This window comes from Amblyomma mixtum, chromosome 8 (assembly GCF_055824585.1).
Source record: "Amblyomma mixtum isolate Tamu chromosome 8, ASM5582458v1, whole genome shotgun sequence".
Classification (NCBI taxonomy): domain Eukaryota; kingdom Metazoa; phylum Arthropoda; class Arachnida; order Ixodida; family Ixodidae; genus Amblyomma; species Amblyomma mixtum.
Window position 1 is genome coordinate 88,955,827 of NC_143019.1, and position 21,206 is coordinate 88,977,032.

The 21,206-nt window shown below is 48.0% G+C and overlaps 1 protein-coding gene across 2 annotated transcripts in view; it reads right to left on the bottom strand.

The window, feature by feature from the left end:
- Nucleotides 1–19,958, bottom strand: part of LOC149333430 ((3R)-3-hydroxyacyl-CoA dehydrogenase-like) — a 31,632-nt gene extending 11,674 nt beyond the window's left edge. The window contains exons 1-2 of one of the 2 annotated variants that reach the window (XM_089558674.1): nucleotides 19,784–19,958; nucleotides 9,235–9,407 (exon numbers count right to left, since the gene is read on the bottom strand). In XM_089558674.1, the coding sequence (XP_089414800.1) occupies nucleotides 9,235–9,400 (166 nt within the window). In that variant the 5' untranslated portion in view covers nucleotides 9,401–9,407; nucleotides 19,784–19,958. Of the gene's footprint in view, nucleotides 1–9,234; nucleotides 9,414–19,783 lie in introns of both variants that reach the window. The other variant, XM_089558673.1, reaches the window with a different exon arrangement.
- Between the last annotated feature and the right edge of the window lie 1,248 nt (nucleotides 19,959–21,206).

The window sequence follows — 21,206 nt, forward strand, 5'->3', positions numbered from 1 at the left end:
ATGGAAAGCTATCACACGCAATTAGTTTCTTTGATGTATTTTACTTTTTTTTTTCTTTCCCGCACAGTGTGTGAAGTAAATCAATACGGTTTCCTATTCACTCAACAGTTACGGCAACAAACGCTGTGTACTGCCGCTTATATCTTTTCGCTTACTTAATACTCTGCTGTCTGCGGAAACAGCGCGTCATAACCTCCATTAAACTAGAAAGACCGCTACGAATTGTAAAGATATAACTTCGTGCTCTTACTTGCTCATCGACAAGCGCCCATAAATAAAAAAATCCCAATCTGGCATGATGCCCCGTGGTACCCATACAGTGCTTTCTAGGTCTTAAGGGCCCGCTAATGCTTATAATACCCTGTTAATGCGAACAACTTTAGTTCCTGTTTAACCAGAGAAATTTGCGTTGAAATACTGTAGCAACATTGCGCTACAGCCCCCTCTACGAACGAGTTTAACTGTGGCCATAATTCCGTAGACTGAGGAAATGGCAGTATCGGAATGGGTCTGCCGGTCTATTGGAAGGCAATGTCCCCCTGATTGTCCGTATTACAACAGTCACTCTGCATTTTCATGTGAGGAAGAACTAAGCGTGAGGACAATTGCGATTGGAGGATGCTGAGATAAATATCAATACAGTCTAGCGAGGTTATAACGAAGTCGGCGGGAATCGGAAATTACTTCGCTATATCCGCTATTTCGTAATATGCGGACTACGAAAAAAAAATGCAAACGTCGGCATACCGATTTATTGCCGCTGAAAGAAGTCGTCCAGCGTCCCCTGAACACGTTTCGCGAGTGCGGACTTCAGGATTGCGGCTTCCATACCATCCAACTGCGAACCAAAGATCTGGTCGAACTCCGGACTCCCGAGGTACGTACATCCGTAGCGTGTCAACAGCTGCGATGGCCGCTGCGATGGCCGCATTTTCCCCCTGCGCGGCGTGCTCTACCGCTCTACGCCGTGACGCCGTTCAAGGACGGCGCAACACGAGACCGGCGTGCCATGCGATGCAGTGAAGCAACCTTTCGCTCCGCAGGAGAGCAGACGACGGCACGAAAGGACGCCGTCAGCCGAATTTTGCTCTTATTTTCGCGGAAAAAATCGCCTCAAGGACGCAAAAATGTGTTGATTGGCAGATTATTTTTCGGTTGGTATTAAATCTCTTCGTTATATCCGCTGACGCGCTCTTATTTACTTCGTTAAAACCGGACCCAAAATGTATTGAAAATGCAAAAATGGGAATGGGAAATTGAAATCCCTTCGTTATAACCGCTATTTCGCTATAAGTGGCTTCGTTATAAACGGGCTAGACTGTATAACAAATTTTTCCAAATGCTTGAACATCAAAGAAACCGTCAGCTTTCACCTTTCTCGGCCTAGAGCTTAATTCATGACCCTCAGCCTGATTTTGCCCACTGCAGAACAAAGATCTCACTCGGAGGTGGCGCTGCAAGCAGCCGTCTCGAACAGACGCACGGTCGCATCGCTCCGACTTTTTGAAGCTTTTTGGCCCGGACGTTTTTGGGCTTGGCTCCCAAAAATGAATGGGCCACCCCCATCGTGTTCCTCGCCACCTGTGGACGACGGTTTCAACGCTTCCGCGTCAACGACTACCCCAGGAAACCATCCGGATGCATCGGATACGCCTACCGCCGAAGCCGCCAACATGGCTTCGCAGCAGCCTCGGCAAGACGCCGCGGTAACATCGTTTTGCAGCGGCACAGATAACGCGGCCCAACCTGACGCCGTGCTCGGCGCCGACGAAAGCATGGCAGATGACGAAGCCATTCAAGTGGTTGCGACGATACCTGTCTCCAACCCATTCTCTGTTCTTTCCACGGAAAACAAGCCGGGAAGCGCCCCTTCCGAGGTAGGATCTTGCACTTTTCCGTTTTCGAAATTTGCCAAGCAACCTAGGATGGGGTCAGGCACCTCGCGGATGACTCAAGAAAGCACTCGCTTTGAGAACAAACGACACGGCGTAAAACATGCCCACTCGCAGATAGCTATAAATGCTCGCTTCACGGATGCGCATTATCGATCGCTATAGGCTGTGCCTCAGCGTCCATAGTCACCCCAATGGGCAGAATCGATCACTTGGCTGATAATGAACATACTCAAGAAGATGATTGGCAGCCTGTTAGGCGAAAGAACAAGTCCGCAGCCGCCGATCCAATCAGTGTTAAATACACTGTGATAATTAAGCTAACCTCACCTGGACAACTAGGGACACTCCCTGCACACTGGCTGCACGAAGCTGTTGCTAATGAGCTTCGGAAAATTCATTTTCACTCTGGCTTTCAAGTACGGCCTCTTGAACGAAGCAATCAGTTTGCTGTCGGCATATCGCATATGCATGCCAGAGACCATTTGATTGGACTGCAGTCTCTCCTAATTTCTGGAAAGGAGACACCTATCCAAGCTTATGAAACCATACGCCCCGGCCAGATCCGCGGGGTCATCTATCGTGCCAACGGGTTAACAAGCGAACAGCTCATGGCAAACCTCACGTGCTACTCGTGCAGGATAATAAACGCCAGGCCTATGGGCAAGAACGGAGCAGCTCTAATCACGTTTGAGGGCTCCAGACTTCCCCGAAAAATTCATCTGTACAGCATACTCCTTCCGGTGACACCTTATCACCCGAAGTCTATCATATGTGAGACCTGTCACAAAATCGGACACAGGGCAATTTCGTGTCCACTAGTCGACCAACGTCGATGCTCGTACTGCGGTCGTCTTGCACATGGAAACCTCGAGGTTTGTCCGATAGAACCACTATGCCGCAATTGCAGAGGTCCCCACGTAGCCACGGACCCAAAGTGCCCTGCTCGGCGGCAGGCCACAAAAACCTTGAGGAATGGCATTTTCCGTCGTATCCGAGTATCGCGATGAAAAGAACGCAAACAACAAGCCGAGATTCTACGTGGTAACCAAACGGTGTCGACGACGGCGCACAAGAGCCCTGTCAGTACACAGCAATCAGCCTCGGAGTCAAATCTGCTTGTTAATCAGGACTTCCCTCCACTACAAAGTCAGTCGTTGCAGAAGACACGAGACAGCGAAAATAAAACTAAACGGCAAGGCGCGCACAAGCCCTCCACACAATCTGGGAGCAATAGTCAAAGGAATGCCACCTCATCTCTAACCGCAGTTTTTGAGCATACCGCGACGGCACCAAAGCAAGCGCGCATTCATCGGGTTTACGCTGATACACTCCGTGATACGCAACGCGGCGCGCAAACGAATCTTGCAAAAGATAGTTCGCGTACGCTACACTTGGATGAAAACCAGCTCACGCGCATTATCGAACTGGTCACTGCCGAGGTGATCAAGCGTATGCTCCCACTCTTGGGAATGTCACAGGTTTCTCCGAATCAAGAGCCCGAAATTGGGCACACATCACCTTCACTTCCGCGTACTTTTCAGTTTAATAATGGCAGGAATTAGCGCGAAACCACATGACATTTTTGCTTCGGACTCTCCTATATGGTTCTTGCAATGGAACTGCCGGGGAATCCGTCGCAAACAAGCGGAACTTCAGAGGAGACTGTCCATCACGCCAACGCCTCCTCTAGCTGTCCTGCTTCAGGAGACTGGCAATAATAAGCCCAATCTAATAGGGTACAAACCTTACTGCACCCCTTCCATAGAGCACCGGCGTCCCGGGCCAGGATCGCGATCTGCGCCTCCAATGGCCAATGGGCAAGCATGCGTTCTTGTTCTGTCGCGCACGGCCCACGCTGAACTGGATACTTCCACATGGTGCACGCAGACGCAGGAGGTAGCGGGAGTACGCCTTAGCTTAGATGGCGACCAACAAGCCTTAGTTTTTTCAATCTATGCGCGATCATTCGGTACTACGACATATCGAGTAGATATGTCTTTTGTAGAACACTTCTTAAGGATATATCCCCAGGATCACGTTGTCGTTGGGGGTGATTTTAACGCCATGCACAGCAGCTGGGGATATCATCACTCAGATGCTAGGGGAAGGCACCTTTGGCAGCAAATTGTCAGAGCGAAACTGACCATAGCCAACGATCTCACGCTACCTACTCGCCTAGGCCAGCACAAAGGTCAACAAGACACTTCCCCAGACTTGACACTAGTGTCTCATCCCAGTGAGATCCTGTGGTCGAGGGCTGATGATGTCATGGGCAGTGATCATTATCCCGTGGTGGTCTCATGGGCTCCTCGAGGGCCAAAGTCATTACAGCGGTAACAAAGCCGTCGAATAGAGGAGCACGTCTCATGGGACGATTTTCGTAGAATGCTCGGTACGGTGAACGCTCCCACAGGGTTAGACGAGCTCATTACTCAGATCAGCGATGCCAAGAAGAAAGCTACAACGAAGCTTTCAGTCAAGTTTGATGCCCCAAAGCCGGACTCCCACTTTTTAAATCTGTGGAATCGTAGGCTTCGGGCTCTCAAGGCGTATCGTCGATCAGGCCGGACACCCCATCGGAGGCGTGCTCTCACTCGCATCAGTCAAGAAGTTGAGAAGTATACTCTGCAGCGCGCTCTCCAAGACTGGCAGCTGCTGTGCCACTCACTCAATGGAGCAGCTAACTTATCGAAGGCCTGGCACATATTTCGAGCTATCCTTGGACGCAAGAAGCCAATTTCCCCTGCCCAATGCATGGCCTTGAAATTGAATGTCTCCCCGGAGAAGTTAGCTATACAAGCAGGGAAGGTATTTTTTCCCCAACCTGAAAATGCAGATGCCTTGCCTGCGGACCCCGTATCAGGTACATCAAACGATTACGACGTTCCCTTCACATTAGACGAACTGGAGGCAGCTCTGTATGACTCCAATCACAATAGCGCCCCAGGGCCGGATGATATACGCTACTCAACACTTCTGAACCTTCCCAAGTCACATAAAGTTGCCCTCTTGAAAGAGATGAACAAGTACTGGGCCAACGGTGATCTTCCTCTTGCCTGGAAGAAGTCAGTGGTAATACCAATTCCAAAACCTGGCAAGCCAAGTCGAACATTACAAGACCTCAGGCCAATATCGCTGATGTCCAACCTTTGTAAGGTCATGGAACGTATGGCTCTAAGAAGACTTGAATGGTACTTAGACAAGTACAACGTCCTGTCTCCTATGCAAGTAGGTTTTCGTCGAGGGCTCTGTGCCCAAGACATTCTCAGAAGGCTTTATAACGACGTTCTCGCATACCCTAGCAGCGCACAGCTCCGAGTGGTTGTTGGGGTAGACGTCAAAAAGGCGTTTGATTCCGTGCCCCACTCGACCATACTTCGCCGGCTACAGGAAGTGGGAATAGGCGGCAACCTCTACCGTTTCTTTAAAGCCTTTCTTGCAGAAAGAACGTTCTCAGTAAGGGTTGGAGATACTCAGGGTGAATGGCAACATAACCAAACAGGTGTCCCCCAAGGCGCTGTCATATCACCGGCTCTTTTTAACATTGCTATGTCAGGTCTCCCGCCAATGTTTTCGTCGATACCCGGTCTTAATTTTGCCGTGTATGCGGACGATATAACGTTGTGGACTAATTCAGGGTCCCCTGCAGAGCAAGAACTAGCCCTACAAACAGGCCTTAATGCCGTCCATGAATACATCAAGAAGTGTGGAATGGAAACCTCTCCCGAAAAAACCGAGTATGTGGTTGTCTTAAATGGTTCGTGGGTACGGGCCGAGGCCGAACGCAAACTTATCTCTCTTCATTTAGGGCACTCAGTTATCTGCCGGAAACAAACAATCCGTATACTCGGCTTGCTTATTGACGAGGATGGAGGAGCCAAAAGCTGGCTTCATAACACGATGCATAGCTGTCATCAGGCTTTACACCTTATGCGCCGCGTCTCTGCGCGTGGATGGGGAATCAAGGAGGTGGGGCTCCGTCAGATTACCCTGGCACTCATAACATCAAAAATCCTGTACGCATATTCGTACATGCGGCTTAACGCAACCCAACGCCTTCAGCTTGAGCGAATAAATCGCAAGGCGATGCGCCTGGTTACTGGTCTGCCGCAGTACTGCCCAGTAGTGAAGCTACACGCATGCAGCAAAATCAATGCCCTGCAGGATCTGGCAGAGCAGCAATCGCTAGCCCAGCGAGTCCGTCTCTCCACAACGGCGGCTGGCCGACAGATCCTGCGAGCATTAGGCTACAACGTTGACAACTTAGAGCCACTTTCGTCCGCTGCCCCGCCATGGGAACTGATCGACTTAGTAGATGGTATGCCATTACCAAAGAATATGAGTTCGGCTAATCCTCAAAGGCGCAAAGCTGCCGCCAAACGGCACGAGAAGACATCATACAAGTTAGCCCAGGAAGGAGCCATCCAACTATACACAGACGCCGCTCAGTTTCAACATTGCGCCGCTATAGCTTGTCACGATTCTGTGTCAGATACCTCTGTAGTTCAACGGCTTTCCGAGGAACATACCGTAACCAATCTCGAACTCATTGCCATACGACTTGCCATTACTCGAATAGTAGAAAGACAAGATCCGGCTCCTTGCACCTACCATGTTTACACAGATTCACAAGCAGCGTACACCGCCTGCCGCGCAGGGGGAGCTGACTATGCCGTTCTCAACACTATTCGAACAGAAGCCCGTCGCCTGCGAGAGGAGGGCTACACTGTCATTATCAAATGGATTCCTGCGCACGAAAGAATCACTGGAAACGAAAAGGCACACCAGGCAGCGCGCGCAGCAGCTCTTTCCGCACCTTTGCCTGGATCCACATTCGCTTCCGCTTCTTGGCCCCCTTATGACGTTGCGCACCCGTCGTCGCCCCATATGGATAGGGCGGAGACATGGCATCGCGCACAACGCTTTCGTCGCAGCATACTCCAGCACTTGGCGAACCCTGAGCAACTATATCGCTGTCCACATAGCGCATTCCGGAGAGTGGAGGCAGTGCTCCTTCGCCGAGCCCAGACCGGCCAGCTTCTATCACCAGCGAAGTTGCACCTCATAAACCCGCGCTCATACCCGACTCCTCAGTGCCCAACGTGCCCTGCCAGAGGCACGGCCGAACATCTCCTGTGGAGCTGCCCTACCTTTGACGCAGTACGGGAGAGAGCCCTCAAGTCCCTGGGCGGGCTTCGACCTGGAACCCTGCAGGAATGGGTCGATCCGCCATCGCACATCGGGCCATCAGACGCACTCCGGCTCTGGCGAACTTTTCTTTCCTACTTCAAGGAAGATGAAGGGCCAGGCCATCACTTCGCGGAGCCGACCTCGGGACGACACTACCTCGAGGAAGAAGCGGACACCGGTCCCCCACCCGCACTCCGACCTTCACCCCCACCCCCATCCTCACCCCCATTCTTAACCACTCTCCCACCCCAACCTCCATGAAGCACCTTAGTTCTGCCGCAAGGTATCGGCCTACTAAATGCAGAAATAAAGACGTTAAAAAAAAGATCTCACCCATATCTTTCCAAATAACCCTGTCCTATGCCAGCGGCGGCTACCCTATTAGAGCAAACTTCTTAATCTCATCTGCCTGCCTAACTTTTTGCCGCCCTCTACTATGGGTACCTTTCTTTGGAATCCAGCCTGTTAACCTTAATTAAAATAAATTATCTTACCTTTCAATTATATGCCCTGCCCAACCCCATTTCTTATTGAGTTCGGCCAGTATGACATTGACTTTCTTCGGTTCCCTGATCCACTTTGCCCTGTTCCTGTATTTTAACGTAACACCTATCAATCTGCTTTCCATAGCTCGCTGTGTGGTACTCAATTTAAACTGAACCTGTTTTATTAGCTCCACGTTTGTACAGGTGAACTGGCATAAACCAACTGAGCCTGATAATAAAATGCGTCTTCTCCATACGACATTCAATTTGAACATTCGGCAAATATGAGACTTGGAACCGTGATGCGGACTGTGCGCAAAAGGAAGCATCCAAATGCGTGAAATGTTAAAAAGCGATTTGTGATCTTGTATGCAATCTTTCTGGAATAGGGAGGTCCGCGTGGCCGGTACAAGTGACTGTGCATTGAACATGGAGCTGCGTAATGTGCTCCGTGAATGCTGCCGACGAACGTTAAACACAAAAACAGTTGAAATGCTTCGCTGCAATTAGGCTCAGCTACTGCTTGAAGTTAGCAGTTAATTAATATTCATCGATGGATCATTGCTTAATGAGCTCCGAATCGCACGCATACTTCTGTTAGCTGAAACAGAACAGCAAAAGAACCTTACTTTTCAATGTCTTCAAGTTAAGAGAAGCAAGAAACAAATGTGCACATTCGTACAAGCCAGCTCTTTTTAGGAATCTCATGGATTCCTTCGGCTGCTGTGCACAGAGCAATAGATTTGCTTTCAAAACTTCTGGAAGAATGGCTGCACAGCTTGGCGGCGTGTGTTGCACCAGTTCGCACCACAACCGGCTGCTCCACCACTTTAAACACCTACATGGAGCGCTCCTCACTTTCATAGCCTTAATCCCGGTTACTTGTCCGCTTTCTAGGTCTAGCTGACATGCTTCTTTCGATCTGTACTGCGAGACAGCGCGAAAATGGGAATGACATTTCTTGGTCATTAAGCAAGAGAATTCATATAGCGACAAGTTGACAAACATAATGGCTAGGACCGGCTGTGCAAGATTTTCTGTGCACTGTGACCTCGAAGATCTTTCGGGGAGTGGGCTACGCACAGTTGCAATTGCTTTACTTCAGAGGAATACATATCCTTCTTGGAGCTCTTTCACTACTTTTTTTTATATTAGCTGACCATCGCAGTGCTTTAGCGTTTTTTGTCTCGTTTTGTTCTGCAACCAATGTACCAAACTCGCCACTCGTTTCGATAGTGCCTGCGGGCCATCAAATTAGGCAAAATAAATCAATAAGTAAGTAAAGTACGTCTAATAAAATACACAGTGCGACAGCTTGTTGCTTTATGTATTCTTTCCCGCAGATTTTATAATAAGCATTCAGTTGACGGCAATATTTATGTTGTCTCGAAATTTGACTAAATATCAAAGATCTTGAGACCCCTCGGCCGTTTTTTCGGCAATACCGTCTGCTTAAAGTAAAATATTTTTTGAAGCTGTACAGTTTCGTGCACTCAAGATGGAGTAAGTTCTACGTGTTTCTCTATTATTGCCCTTATTTATGTTGAATGTTCGCGCAATGTATTACGAATAATATTCAACGTATTCGTAAGGAGGGATGTATGAATTCCCAGCGACATCCAAATCGAAGAAGCGACCTACCGTGGTAGTGCACCGTCTATTACCTGGCAAAGATGATGCTACAGCGGCAACCGTTTCCAGTCGGCGTCCGGCAACCACGACGCGGGCTCCCTTTTCTGCGAGTAGCTGACAGACAGCGCCACCAATTCCCCCTCCGCCGCCGGCCACGACAGCCAGGCGGCCGGACAAGACTTGTGCATCAGTGGCCATTGGTGACCTGGGTCTATAAAATAACGAATATTATGCAGGGTCATTGTAGCAAACAGACTTAGCATACAATTTCTGCCAAATACTGCCTCAGGTGGTTCACGAATCGGTAAAAAATTACATTTCATGCTCATCAAATCCTTCCTAAATTATTTTCCCAAGGATGTTTTAAGGCAGTAGAAGTACAGTGCTCACTTGCACACATAAAAGCGGAAGCGACGAGCTTTGCCGTAGACACCGATTACAAAAGCAACAACGCACCGAGAACCCACTTGGGCGCTGCACCAAAACGCCTGAAATAAGTAATAAGTCCGAAACGAGGCCAATGTACTTGTTTCCTGTTGTTGGTGAGTTTTTTCGCCTGCTCTCTACAGCAATTCTGAGTGTGTCAGGACAACCGCAGCCGCCTTCTGATGCTCCAGTCAACTTTGTTGTTCCTCACAGCAGGAGGCTAAAACTAGCATGCTACCCTACCCTTTCCAATAATAAAAAGGTTTTGCTTAAATAAACCTAAATTCTCCTCCGCTTTCACGGAGCACTGATTTAGAGCACAAGCCCAATGAGTGCTCACACGGTTAGCTTTAATGACTATTTCGCTGTTTTCCAGGGTTTTCCCAAGGCTGCCTGTTGGTAGGGGTAAGAGACCATCCGTAATCTTTTCTTTCCTGGTGAAATGTGCTGACTTCATGGGTAGATGTTTCTTGCATATTGGCGCGAGGAGTCTTTGTACTGATTGTTTGTTTATTCTTCAAAGCTGCTGGCACGCGGCTTTATAGACCTTTTTCAGTTTTAGCCTCGCTCCCAGCGCGCCGAACACCGCCATGTTGCTGTCCACGTCTCTGGCTGGTTCGGAAAGGCGGTGTCCGTGCGTCCCGTGCGTTCTCTGCGGTTCTCCGTGTTTACTGTGTGCGGTTGCTTAGCTGTAGTAGCCCGATTTGGGTGTATGTGCGATTAAAGCTGAAACGAGGTCTTCGGGATACCACTGCGCAGTCGTCTGCTGTTCAAACAACTACAGGAAGCGAAGGCGGCTTGAAGCGGAGCAGTGTGAAGAACACAGAGAGCCGCGGTGGCAGTGCGGTTGCGGGCTGTTTCAGCTACACATACCTTACACACGAGCACCTACTGCTGATGTCGCTCAGATATGTGTCGTCTGTGGCCCTTGCAAAATCAAAACATAAGTAATCATTTGGGTAAATGATGCAGCAGTACTGCGGGTTACGTGAAACATTTCTGTTATAACTGCCGACAATGGCGACTGATTATTAACGACAACGGCACTGTAAACATATCTATTTGACAGTACTTGAAAGCCATGATGCATTGCAGAAATTCCACAGCTGTTTGCTTGCAGTAAATATCCGATAAACCAGCAGGACTTAAAAAACTGAAGGCCGCAGCTTTGACGTGTCCACCTTGCATCGTGACGTCTCATGCTTTGACCAAATACTATTTTCAACTGACGCCATAATTCAAAGTGCCGATTGTATAAAAAAAAATGTGCCTAATAGGGACGTGCAATCAGCAGGCACGCAATGCCCACCCGACCACACGCTCATGCTTTCTCGCTCTTTCGGCATTAATCAGCGGCCGCACCCGAGACGGACCAAGCAGATACGCCCCTCAGGAACTGTCACAGCAGGTGCACCAGTTTCGAGTGTATAAATTACATCGCGTTCGAAGGCCAGATGCCTCTCTACTACATCTTTTTCCGAGTTTAGCGAAATGTCAGACGACGCGAAGCTCCAAATCCAGTTTCCTCTGTTACTGCGACACTTTGCTTCGACGTGCGGCGCCGACTGATGCACTGGAGCTCCGAAGAGCGCTGCCACACATTCACGCCAAGAGTGGACCACATTACATTTGCACGCTTCACCAGTTATTTTACCGTTAGCACGAAGTAATCAGGAAATTTATGCAAAGCCAAAAGCCGCAAGAGAATTCTGTGCGCTTATGCGCTCCAGCGGTGCCTTCTCCATGTAGCACTACAGAAAGTACCGTTTTTTAGGACAGCGCAAAGGGAAAATGTAGTGAAAGACGCGGTCGAACGCAGTTTCAATCTGTTGGTGTCACCGGCGAAACGCAGAGCAGACCGCTTGAGCGCTTGACAGTAACACTGCTGTTAGCTCGGAAGGGAGCGGTTTTTCTTTTATAAATATAACTACAACATAGAAGCGCTCAGCAAGTTTCGTGCTCGTATTAATAAATGTCTCCATTATAGATACCAGAAAGACGTTAAATGAATTGCGCACACTTGCGTAGAAGCGCACCTCCAATGTCATTTTCGGCACAACTTGCAGGAAAGCATCCGCGTCACCGCTCGCCGAAGAACGGGCGATTTTGTTCACAGTAGCTCAGTGCATACAGTGCAACACTTTGCAGGTCAAAATCATGCAAAAATCAACACTCGGATAAGGCTGAACAGCGCGGCGAGTACTCGCTGCCTGTATTGCAGCGGAATCCACCCAAGCCAACATGGCGGAGAAATCGGCCAGACGCAAGACGGCGCTGCTGTCGAAAGATGGCCGCGCGCACCTGAAAAAGGTCTATAGCTTTGTTTGGGATGCAAGACGCGACCAGATTTGTCGCGATTGATCGCAGCATGGCGGAGCTGACTCTACATTTTTCCACAACGCTGTGGCAAGTTTACCTATCAGCGTTAAAAATATCAGCCTTAAATTGAGTGCTGCTGAGAGCAGCAAGCATTCTGTTCGACGACCGTCGAGCTCACTTGTTCGTACATCGCCTCCGAGTCATCAGTTGTTTGTGGGCGCAAGTCAGCCCAAAGAAACAGTTTTGCTGAGACGCCATTTTCACTGTCTTCCTGCTCTTCGGTTGGTTGGTTGGTTTATGGGGTTTAACGTCCCAAAGCGACTAACGCTATGAGGGACGCCGTAGTGCAGCGCTCCGGAAATTTCGACCACCTGGGGCCCTTTAACGTGCACTGACATCGCACAGTACACGGGCCTCTAGAATTTCTCCCCCAAAGAAATTCAACCGCCGCGGCCGGGATCGAACCCGCGTCTTTCGGGTCAGCAGCCGAGCACCATAACCACTGAGCCACCGCGGTGGCCTCTACTCTTCGGACTGCAGTCACCACTACGTGGTAATATGAACAAACAAGTTGCTAAATTGCAATTTAATTCGAATGAATCGAATGTAGGTGTAGACATTTACACCAGGAATATGGAAGTTTTTTTCAGTATTTGGGTTGCTCCTAACCTCCATACTCGCCGGTTGCACCAAAAGGATCTCTCTGTAAATAGAATGAATAGGCAAATAAATCTCTTTAAAACTGTCAAGCCACCATTTAAAAATTCAGCTACGAGGAATGGTTGGCGCAGGTGTGCATGTACTTGAGCAGTACATTCGTCCCTTATCAATTGCGCTTTTTATCCGAGAAATTAGAGTGTGAAGGAATGATTTTTGTCCCCGTATCCAGAATATATCAATTAAGCAAAAAAAAAAATATAGAGCGCTTGTGCTGTGATCTGAGCAGCAAACGAAGCAAGAATTTTAAGCCAGATTTGATTCCCCACTGAACATTCTATCGCTCATGCGCAATCGCGTGCCTGTAAAAACGAGACTCAGAAGCGCCAGCCCTTTAAAAATTCAGGGACGCTAAAATGTCGCTTTATTATCCTCGCAGCATAACGCTTCACAACTGCACAACACAATGCTCACGTCTGTACAAAAATGGCCCTTGCGAAAAGAAACAAGGCAGTTAATCAGCTGTTATCACTGCATAGATCGACTATACTTTCCCAACAAGAGGGCTGGCTTCCTATGAGATTGTCCTATTTGAGCTGGAAAGCGACGTTATCATTTCAGCAGTGGCAATATTCAGATAGAGACCTGCGTTCAAAATCTGCTTCACAGTCAAGAATGCCAGGCTATCGAAATCAATACCATGCCCTCAAGAAGAACGTGCTGCATAGATAACTGTATGGGTGTGGAAGAGTATTAAAAGTAATATTAACTTGCGTAGTTAATATCATCTAAGAATAGATCTTCCTAGACACCTGGAGACCATTTAGAAAATTCTGAAATCGAAGCACTTCGCAATTGGCAGCGAGGTGCTGGAAAGTGGGCATACGTCCACTTAGGGCAGGTAGTGTCTGCTGATAATGGGAGGAAAAAACTAGAAGAACAACAATTGAATGGAGCGCATATAGCAGGTTCTCTCAGGTCATGAATGGGAGTTTACCAGTATCCCTCAAGTGAAAAGTATACAACAGCTGTACCTTACCGGTACTCACCCACGGGGCAGAAACGAGGAGGCTAACAAAATGGGGTGATCTTAAGTTAAGGGCAACGCAGCGAGCTATGGAAAGGAAAAATTAAAGGTGTAACGTTAAGAGACCACAAGCGGGCAGAGTAGGTTAAGGAACAGACCCTTGTTAAATAAATCCTAGTCGAAATCAAGAGAAAGAAATGGGCTTGGGCGGGGCGTGTAATGCGAAGGAAAAGTAACCGCTGGTTCTTAAAGGTAACGGAGTGGATTCCAAGAGAAGGCAAGTGTAGCAGAGGGCGGTAGAAAGGTAGGTGGGTGGATGCGATTAAGGAGTTTTCGGGGATACGGTGGCCATGGCTGGCAAAGGTTAATTGGAGAAACGTGGGAGAAGTCTTTTCCTTGCAGTGGGCGTAGTCAGGCTGATGATGATGATGGTGATGAAAATCGAAGTGACTGCTACCAGATTATTCAGGCACCATTGATCTCCCCAATTTGGGCCCAGTGGGGCCTAGTTGGCACTCTTGGTCTAACTAGTGCCTGTTATTGCCTCTCCACGCCTGAAACTTCAGCAAAGGAAGCTTAACGAGTGCGATCGTAGTTAAAACGTCTGTACATACGAAATGCGTCCAGTGTGCTCTTTCTCTTTGGTGTCAGTTTTTCACTGAGAAGGGAAATTTAAAATCGATAGAACGAATTAGCAGTTTTAAATGTGCCTTCAGAAACACGCCTGTTCTTGAAAGTCTGCCCATAAGCTCACAAACACTTTTCTGTCTCGTCGCAGGACTAATCAGGCCGGCGGTTATTGGCCCCGCCGCTTTTTAACCTAGCCCACTCGCCATCGGATACCTGGCAGCAATCCTAAGCTGAGGGCGTGCACTTAATGCCGTGAAGAGTGACCGTGATTTCATTACGTCGTTGGTGCCGTCAACACCTCTATTACGTTTCCACGAAGGCATGTAGACGCTGATACAGAGGCGCCAGAACCAATAGGGTATGCTGCAGGCTATCGCAAAATATTGATATGGTGTTGGTAAATACGATATTCAAAACTTCCACCGCACTGAGACCCTGCCATTCTGTGCGCCGATTTATCGCTTAAATCAAGGGTACAGTCTTTGTCAAAAGTAACCAGGCTGTATGGTTTGCTTCTCATTTGTATAGTAGAGCCTTTACGGTTTTCCGTAAGGTCGAAAAGTTGTTTGAAGGTGAGGACAGGGGTCCGCCTTACCATACAGAGATTTAGAGCTTGAGAGTGGTAGTTTAAATATACGACTGAGAAGCAAAACCATGCAGCCTGGTTACTTTTGACAAAGACTGTACATTGTAGGCCGGAAAATAAATTTGATTTACGATTGAGGCGGTTGCTGGTTACAACGACGAGACTAGCCTTGCTACCGGTGCCGGATATTGCTGTAAGGTAGTGAGAGTTTATAGAAACAAGCATCTCCATTCCTGGCACAGCTGCGTGCCGTGGGTGTGTCACGATAGCGCGTAGAAATACATGACATTCGACCCGCCAACTTCAGCACTAGTCACTACGTTTCGAGTGGGTTTCAGGGGCAAGCTGGAACCCTATGTCTGAGAAAGAAGGATTTCCGCTAGGCCCATTTTTTCGCTTCAAGTCACGAAGAAATGGGACAAGCCGGAAATCCTTCCTTTTCAGATATAGGGTTCCAGCTCGCCTCTGAAACCGGCTTGGTGCGTTCGATAGTGTACCTGTCGAAGGTAGGCACCGCAATTTCCTTAGGTGCGAATATTGAGAGCCTTATTTGTGTCCTGTCAAACAGTACACGTTGAATATTGCATACATTGAATTAGAGTATCTGGCTGTATATACACAACCCTCCGCTCATTACCGTGAAGACCGCCATGAATATGGGCGCAAAGTGAATCTGCAGCTCAGCACTTTGAGTGGTAGCAAGAACAAAGGCAGGAATAGAGGGTATTAACACGCGCTGAGCAGGCAACGTAATACCAATTGCAGCTGCACAGACGTGCAAGGATTGGAAGGGCAAAGTCAAGGAGATCGGTAAAGAGGAGGTGAAGGAATCGTTTGGTGCACGCTGATTCCGCGAGAATTACTAAAGAGTGGACAAGGTTAGTGCTAATAAAGGCGCAAGTAGACCAGTGCGGATATAGTGGAAGGGAAGGAAGGTAGAAGTTGCCATGCACAAAGTTCAGGTTTCACGCATGAACCCTCCTCTTATCTTTGCTGAATAGTTGCGTTCACGAGTTTCAACCCCCCAAACAAGGCTGGAATCGTAGTGTAGTTGTCCAAAAAAGGACGTGCCGAATCACGAAGGTGGCACCTAGATGAAACAGTTATATGGAGGGGGAAAAAGGGAGGCATCTTAAGGCAGCAAATAAAGCGGGCGACACGTACCGATTGAGGGCACATAATCTATGAAGTGCGGGCTTGAAAAACGGAAGACCAAACGCAGGAGAGTGCTGCTATTGTGGGACATCATCTACTAGCACCATCTTTCTGGCCCCCGCAGAGAACCCAGCGTAATTCAACGGTGGTGTCGAACATATACCTTCGAGAAAGCTACAAAATTCGATAAGCTGGTGCACACTCATATTGATAGCGATTGTCTACTTTTCATACGCTCTCTAAAGACTGACCTGCGATGTTGCTCCTACGCAGGCAACAACAAGTCCTCAGTCTAAAGGATTCGATAAGATATAGCAAATAGTGAAAATTCCTATGCTAGCTTTCGATGTTCAGCGTCATGCGACACGTAGTGGCAGTGATAGAAACCAGAACAGTCAGTCGACATTTTCATGCTTAAGCGAAAAACCCGCACTGCCCATTAAAAAGTGTTCTAAATTTTGGTACGAGTGCTTGGCTCTAGGCCAGTCATGAAAGCTGGCTAGCTGGTACTTGCAAACTGAAGGCAGTGCACGGATACGGATTGAAGAAAGAGCAGCCAATACGGGCGCTGAATGTCAACGTCTCAAGTCACTTTCTGAGTAGTTCACAATTTTTTTGACCAATTGGCAGTCACCACTTGGGTTTGTCGTTCTTTCTTTTGTCCACGCTCTTGCGCTATCTTCAAATTCCGTTCAAAAGCTTCCGTCTACTGCGAATGATTTGACCCGCAACGCATATATAGTGGTCCACAAGTGCATTATATCACCGCGTGTGCTGTGCACTCGCAGACGCTGTCTGTACACAGGCATTATGTAGACGTCACAGGCCGCAGATCCCATAGTTGGTATGCAATATTTATTTGTTACGCCAGATTATCTCGGAGTTCGGTCACTGTAGCCTTAAAAAGCGCAGTGGCTATTGTCTTCTCGGTGCATAATTTACGGCAGTGTTTTTAGAGAGGAGCACGCACACGTGTGAATAAACCACAGAAAAAAAAAGTGACATGGACGTGGACATCTGCCCGAGAATACGTTCGTGGACTGCAATTCGGCTCCCTAAATGCACTCTTCTAGCATGGACGCAATGCTATAGTACACCAGCAAGTGTGTCGTGCTCAGTGCCTGCGTTCACTGTTCGGATCGCTTGATTTACGTCAATTTTCTCTCGCGGATGGAAACATGCCCGAGAACGTAACTTACCTTTTTCGCTTTAGTACGGAGTTATGGAGACTTTGAGCCGGGATTTGCTCTGTTTCTTCCCCTCCCGTGAGCCTTAGATCGTCCTTGATGATTCGGTGAAAGTTTACGCTGAATACTGTGCCAGCACAATTTCTAAAGCAAAAGCAGCGGTTGCAGCATGGAAACTTGATCGAGCTTCTATAGGTGCGTATTAGGTTTAACAATGCAGACGATCCGTGTGGTTTCGTTCGTTCTTTCTTCCAGCTGCGATGTTCCACACAAGAGCAGCTGTGCGATATTTAAGCCCGCTTCCTGGCATCAACATAATGTTTCCTGTAGCTTTAAAGCTACATACGGTGAATTCAGACATGCGAGCCGGAAAGCGTAAAAAAGACAAAAACCCCGTTTTTTTTCTACTTCCCACTGCATGGCAACAAAAAAGCGCGTAAAATTACTAATGGGCTGGTGTGAGGAGAGCTTCACTCAACGAAATGGCTGACAGGCGACGTTTTACCAATGTTTAACCATAGATACTCCGAAAAAAAAAAATTTCGCGAGCGTTCATCGGGTGCTGACGTATAGGCATGTCCTGCTTTTGTGACCTGTTCCTGGCGGCGTTCGTTCATAAACTGACGTTTTCATGTCTTTTGCACCAAGGTCAGTAACTCCATTGGGCGCTGCTATTTCCGTGCATGCGACGCTACAGCATCCGCCCTAGTGCTGTCTATACAGGAAACGAAACCATCTTGGAAATAACGCATTTCCTCGAATAAAACAGCCCCCCGTTTTGGCCTCATGGGACTGATAAGTGGTGGCGGATGTAACTATATTATAGGAATAAGTGTCGTTCGGGCTTAAATTACCCCCTTTACCCCTTCGACTGACGTGTGAAGGGTTAAAGTAGAGGCGAAATTTTGGCTTTCCAAGTTCCCGTTATCACATTACTATGGCGTTGGTATGTAGTTTGGAAAATCAGCTAAAACTAGTTTGCTTCATTTTGAAGCCTGGTCTCTTTTCTTTCCGCACATACTACGTACAGAGGCGAACCTGCGGTGCAACCTGAGTAATAGCTCCCCTACAATTTGCACGGCATTAGGAGGTGTTTTTATTCAGTTTGAAAAACTGCATTATCGTTGCAGGCTTTTGGAAAAAGATATATTCGTACTCACGGGAAATGAAAACGAATGACGGTGATTGCTTACTTGTCATAGCTGGCGCAGCACGATGTATGTGGCTGTTTAGGAGCCATTCAAGATCAAGTTTACGTGTCTCTCCGCATGTGACGCGCCTCTGGCGTAATTGCAGCAACAAACATGTTTCGCAACTTGTGCCTCTATCTCATTTGAAGTGAGAATCTTGCCGAGTGAGTGTAGTAATATTGGAAATGTATTTCAGAACATCCTTTACTAGTAAAAATCTCACTTGTTCTGAAACTGTATTTTCAAACTGTAGAGGCAGAAGGGTGCAGGCTAGAGATATTAAGGTCGGACAACATCGTTCCAGCCTGAAGGACGCGCACGAATAGTTATCAAAAAGGGGATATTGAGAAAATGGTGCCTCAACTAACAGCTCCGAATTTAGATACTGAGCACGCTTTTGAAAGTAGAAGAAAAAAACATTGCTTACGGGCTCATTTTTCGTATTTTGGAGCTACAAGTGCATTAACTTTATGAATTGAAAGATTTCTTTTGCACCTTACTTCGTTTGAGCACTTGACTGATTGGGAGTAAATCTGCCTCTTCCGTAATATTAAAATAATGAAACCACTGTTGAGCGTGCCAGCTGAATAACCTTTGCGAAAGGTCTCCGCACATCAGTGCTTATGCCATGAAAACATCACCCTGGCCACGCCCACTGCAGGACAAAATTCTCTTCCTTATCTATCGAATTAACTCTGTCCTGTGCGAGCCACGGCCATCTCATCCACGCAAACTTCTTAATCTCATCCGCCCAACCAATCATCAGCCACACCTACACCACTTTCCTTCTCTCGGAATGTATCCCTCTACACTTCACTACCATAAGTGCTCCTGCCTTCGCATTACATGCCCTGCACAAGCCAGTTTCTTCTTGACTTTCGCTAGCATGTCACTAGAACGCAACTGAGTCTCTTCGACGCCACAGCTTGTTCCAACGCGAAAAACGAAGACGCACTCACAACATTCTAGCGTGAAGTCGCCATCCTCCAAAGACGACGTATGGCAACGAGTCAGCCGCCACGGCGGCTGAGTGGATATGGTGCTCAGCTGCTGACCAAAACAACGCGAATTCGACCCCGGCAGCGGCAGTCGCATTTCGATCAAGGCGAAATGCTAGAGGACCGTGTACTGTGTGATGTCAGTGCAAGGTAAAGAACCCCAGGTGGTCGAAATTATCCCTAGCCCCCACTACGGCGTCCCTCATAGCCGTAGTCGCTTCGGTCCTCTTAACTGAAACGTGGAGCGAGTCATATAAAGCGGCTTTCATAAGTCTACCTAATATGCAACGGTGAAATCTATTTTTCAGACAACAAAACGAATAATGTGCAGATTAGACGAACTGTCCTCCGGCTGCACCGATAGAGTGCCCAACCGCAAGAAAACATCACAAGTAAACTGACCAACCTGATAATACAGAAGAAGACGCTCAGTTGGCTTCGTGCGTTGCGTTCCACTGCTGCTGCCTGAATGAAGAACAACGCTCCGTGTCGAAGCAAGCTGTATGCCAGTGGCCGATAGCAGTAGTGCTGACGCAGACCAGATAGAAGGCAGCGGGAAACTCAAGAATCCGATAAGCATCTCCGAAGAAAAATGTTTGTCCCTGGTCAAATATAAGTTCAGCAGTGCCAAGAAGAAAGTGCAGCCCCTATGTTCACGGCTCCACACAGCAACTGCGGCAGGGAATGCAGAAGAAGGCGCTCTGTCAGCTGTGTGCATTGCGCTCCGCCAATTCTGCCTGAATGTGCTTGAAGCCTGAGCAATTGCGTTTCTCGACGACAGCAGACAGCATTTTTTTGCAGAGTTCCGTCAAGAGAAGCCGTGAGAGGCGCCTGAAATGGTTACCCTTTTAAACGCCGCAGTATGAAGCAATGTTTCAGGGACACTAATTTCTGCAGTCTATTCAAAATGCTTTCAAGAAGAACTGTGAAAACTTGTGTAGCTGTATTTATAAAATCTAAGCATGAATTTTGTCGGTGTTTCACTTTTAGACATTGGCGCTTCTCATATGCAGAATGGCAATTTCATGTGAAACAGGTTTCATGATCTCTGCAGTGCGTGTTTTTGATCTTGCCGCCTCCAGACAGCCCTAAAGCTGACTACAGTGTCTTCACAGATTATAGAGAGCGAACTGTAGAGAAAACCACTATACATGTATATTCTTGTTTTCTTTCGCCGTGTGACCTGTACACAATTCAGCGCTTCAGAAACCGTGGAGGGAGAGGAGAGCATTAATTGACAAAAAGATTTCCAGATTAACTATGGGTTGGGTTTGGGTGTATGGGGTTTAACGTTCCAAAGCGACTCAGGCTATGAGAGACGCCGTAGTGGAGGACTCCGGAAATGTCGACCACCTGGGGTTCTTTAACGTGCACTGACATCGCACAGTATACGGGCCTCTAGAATTTCTCCTCCAAAGAAATTCAGCCGCCGCGGCCGGGATCGAACCCGCGTCTTTCGGGTCAGCAGCCGAGCACCATAACCACTGAGCCACCGCGGCGGCACGGAGATTAACTATGATACGCGCGTCCATTAAAGCCCACACCTGGCGGTGTTCTGTGATAACGTCACCACTCCATACACGTGCCTTGCGCTGTCTTCGTGTCTTAGAATGGGTGCAATCTGATATAAGCGGCAGGGGAGCGGAAGAAGGCATGGCCGCAACCTGCACGTGCTCTATAAGAGGAGTAAAAAGGGCCTAAGCTCTCCTTTAGCGAACACCCTTTTATAAAAGGGTGTGCGCTAGATGGCAGTTTAGTCTCTTTTTACTCCCATACAGGCATATTCGTGTTTAGAGAGTACTCCGCCTCTGCTCGCTTTCTGCAATCTC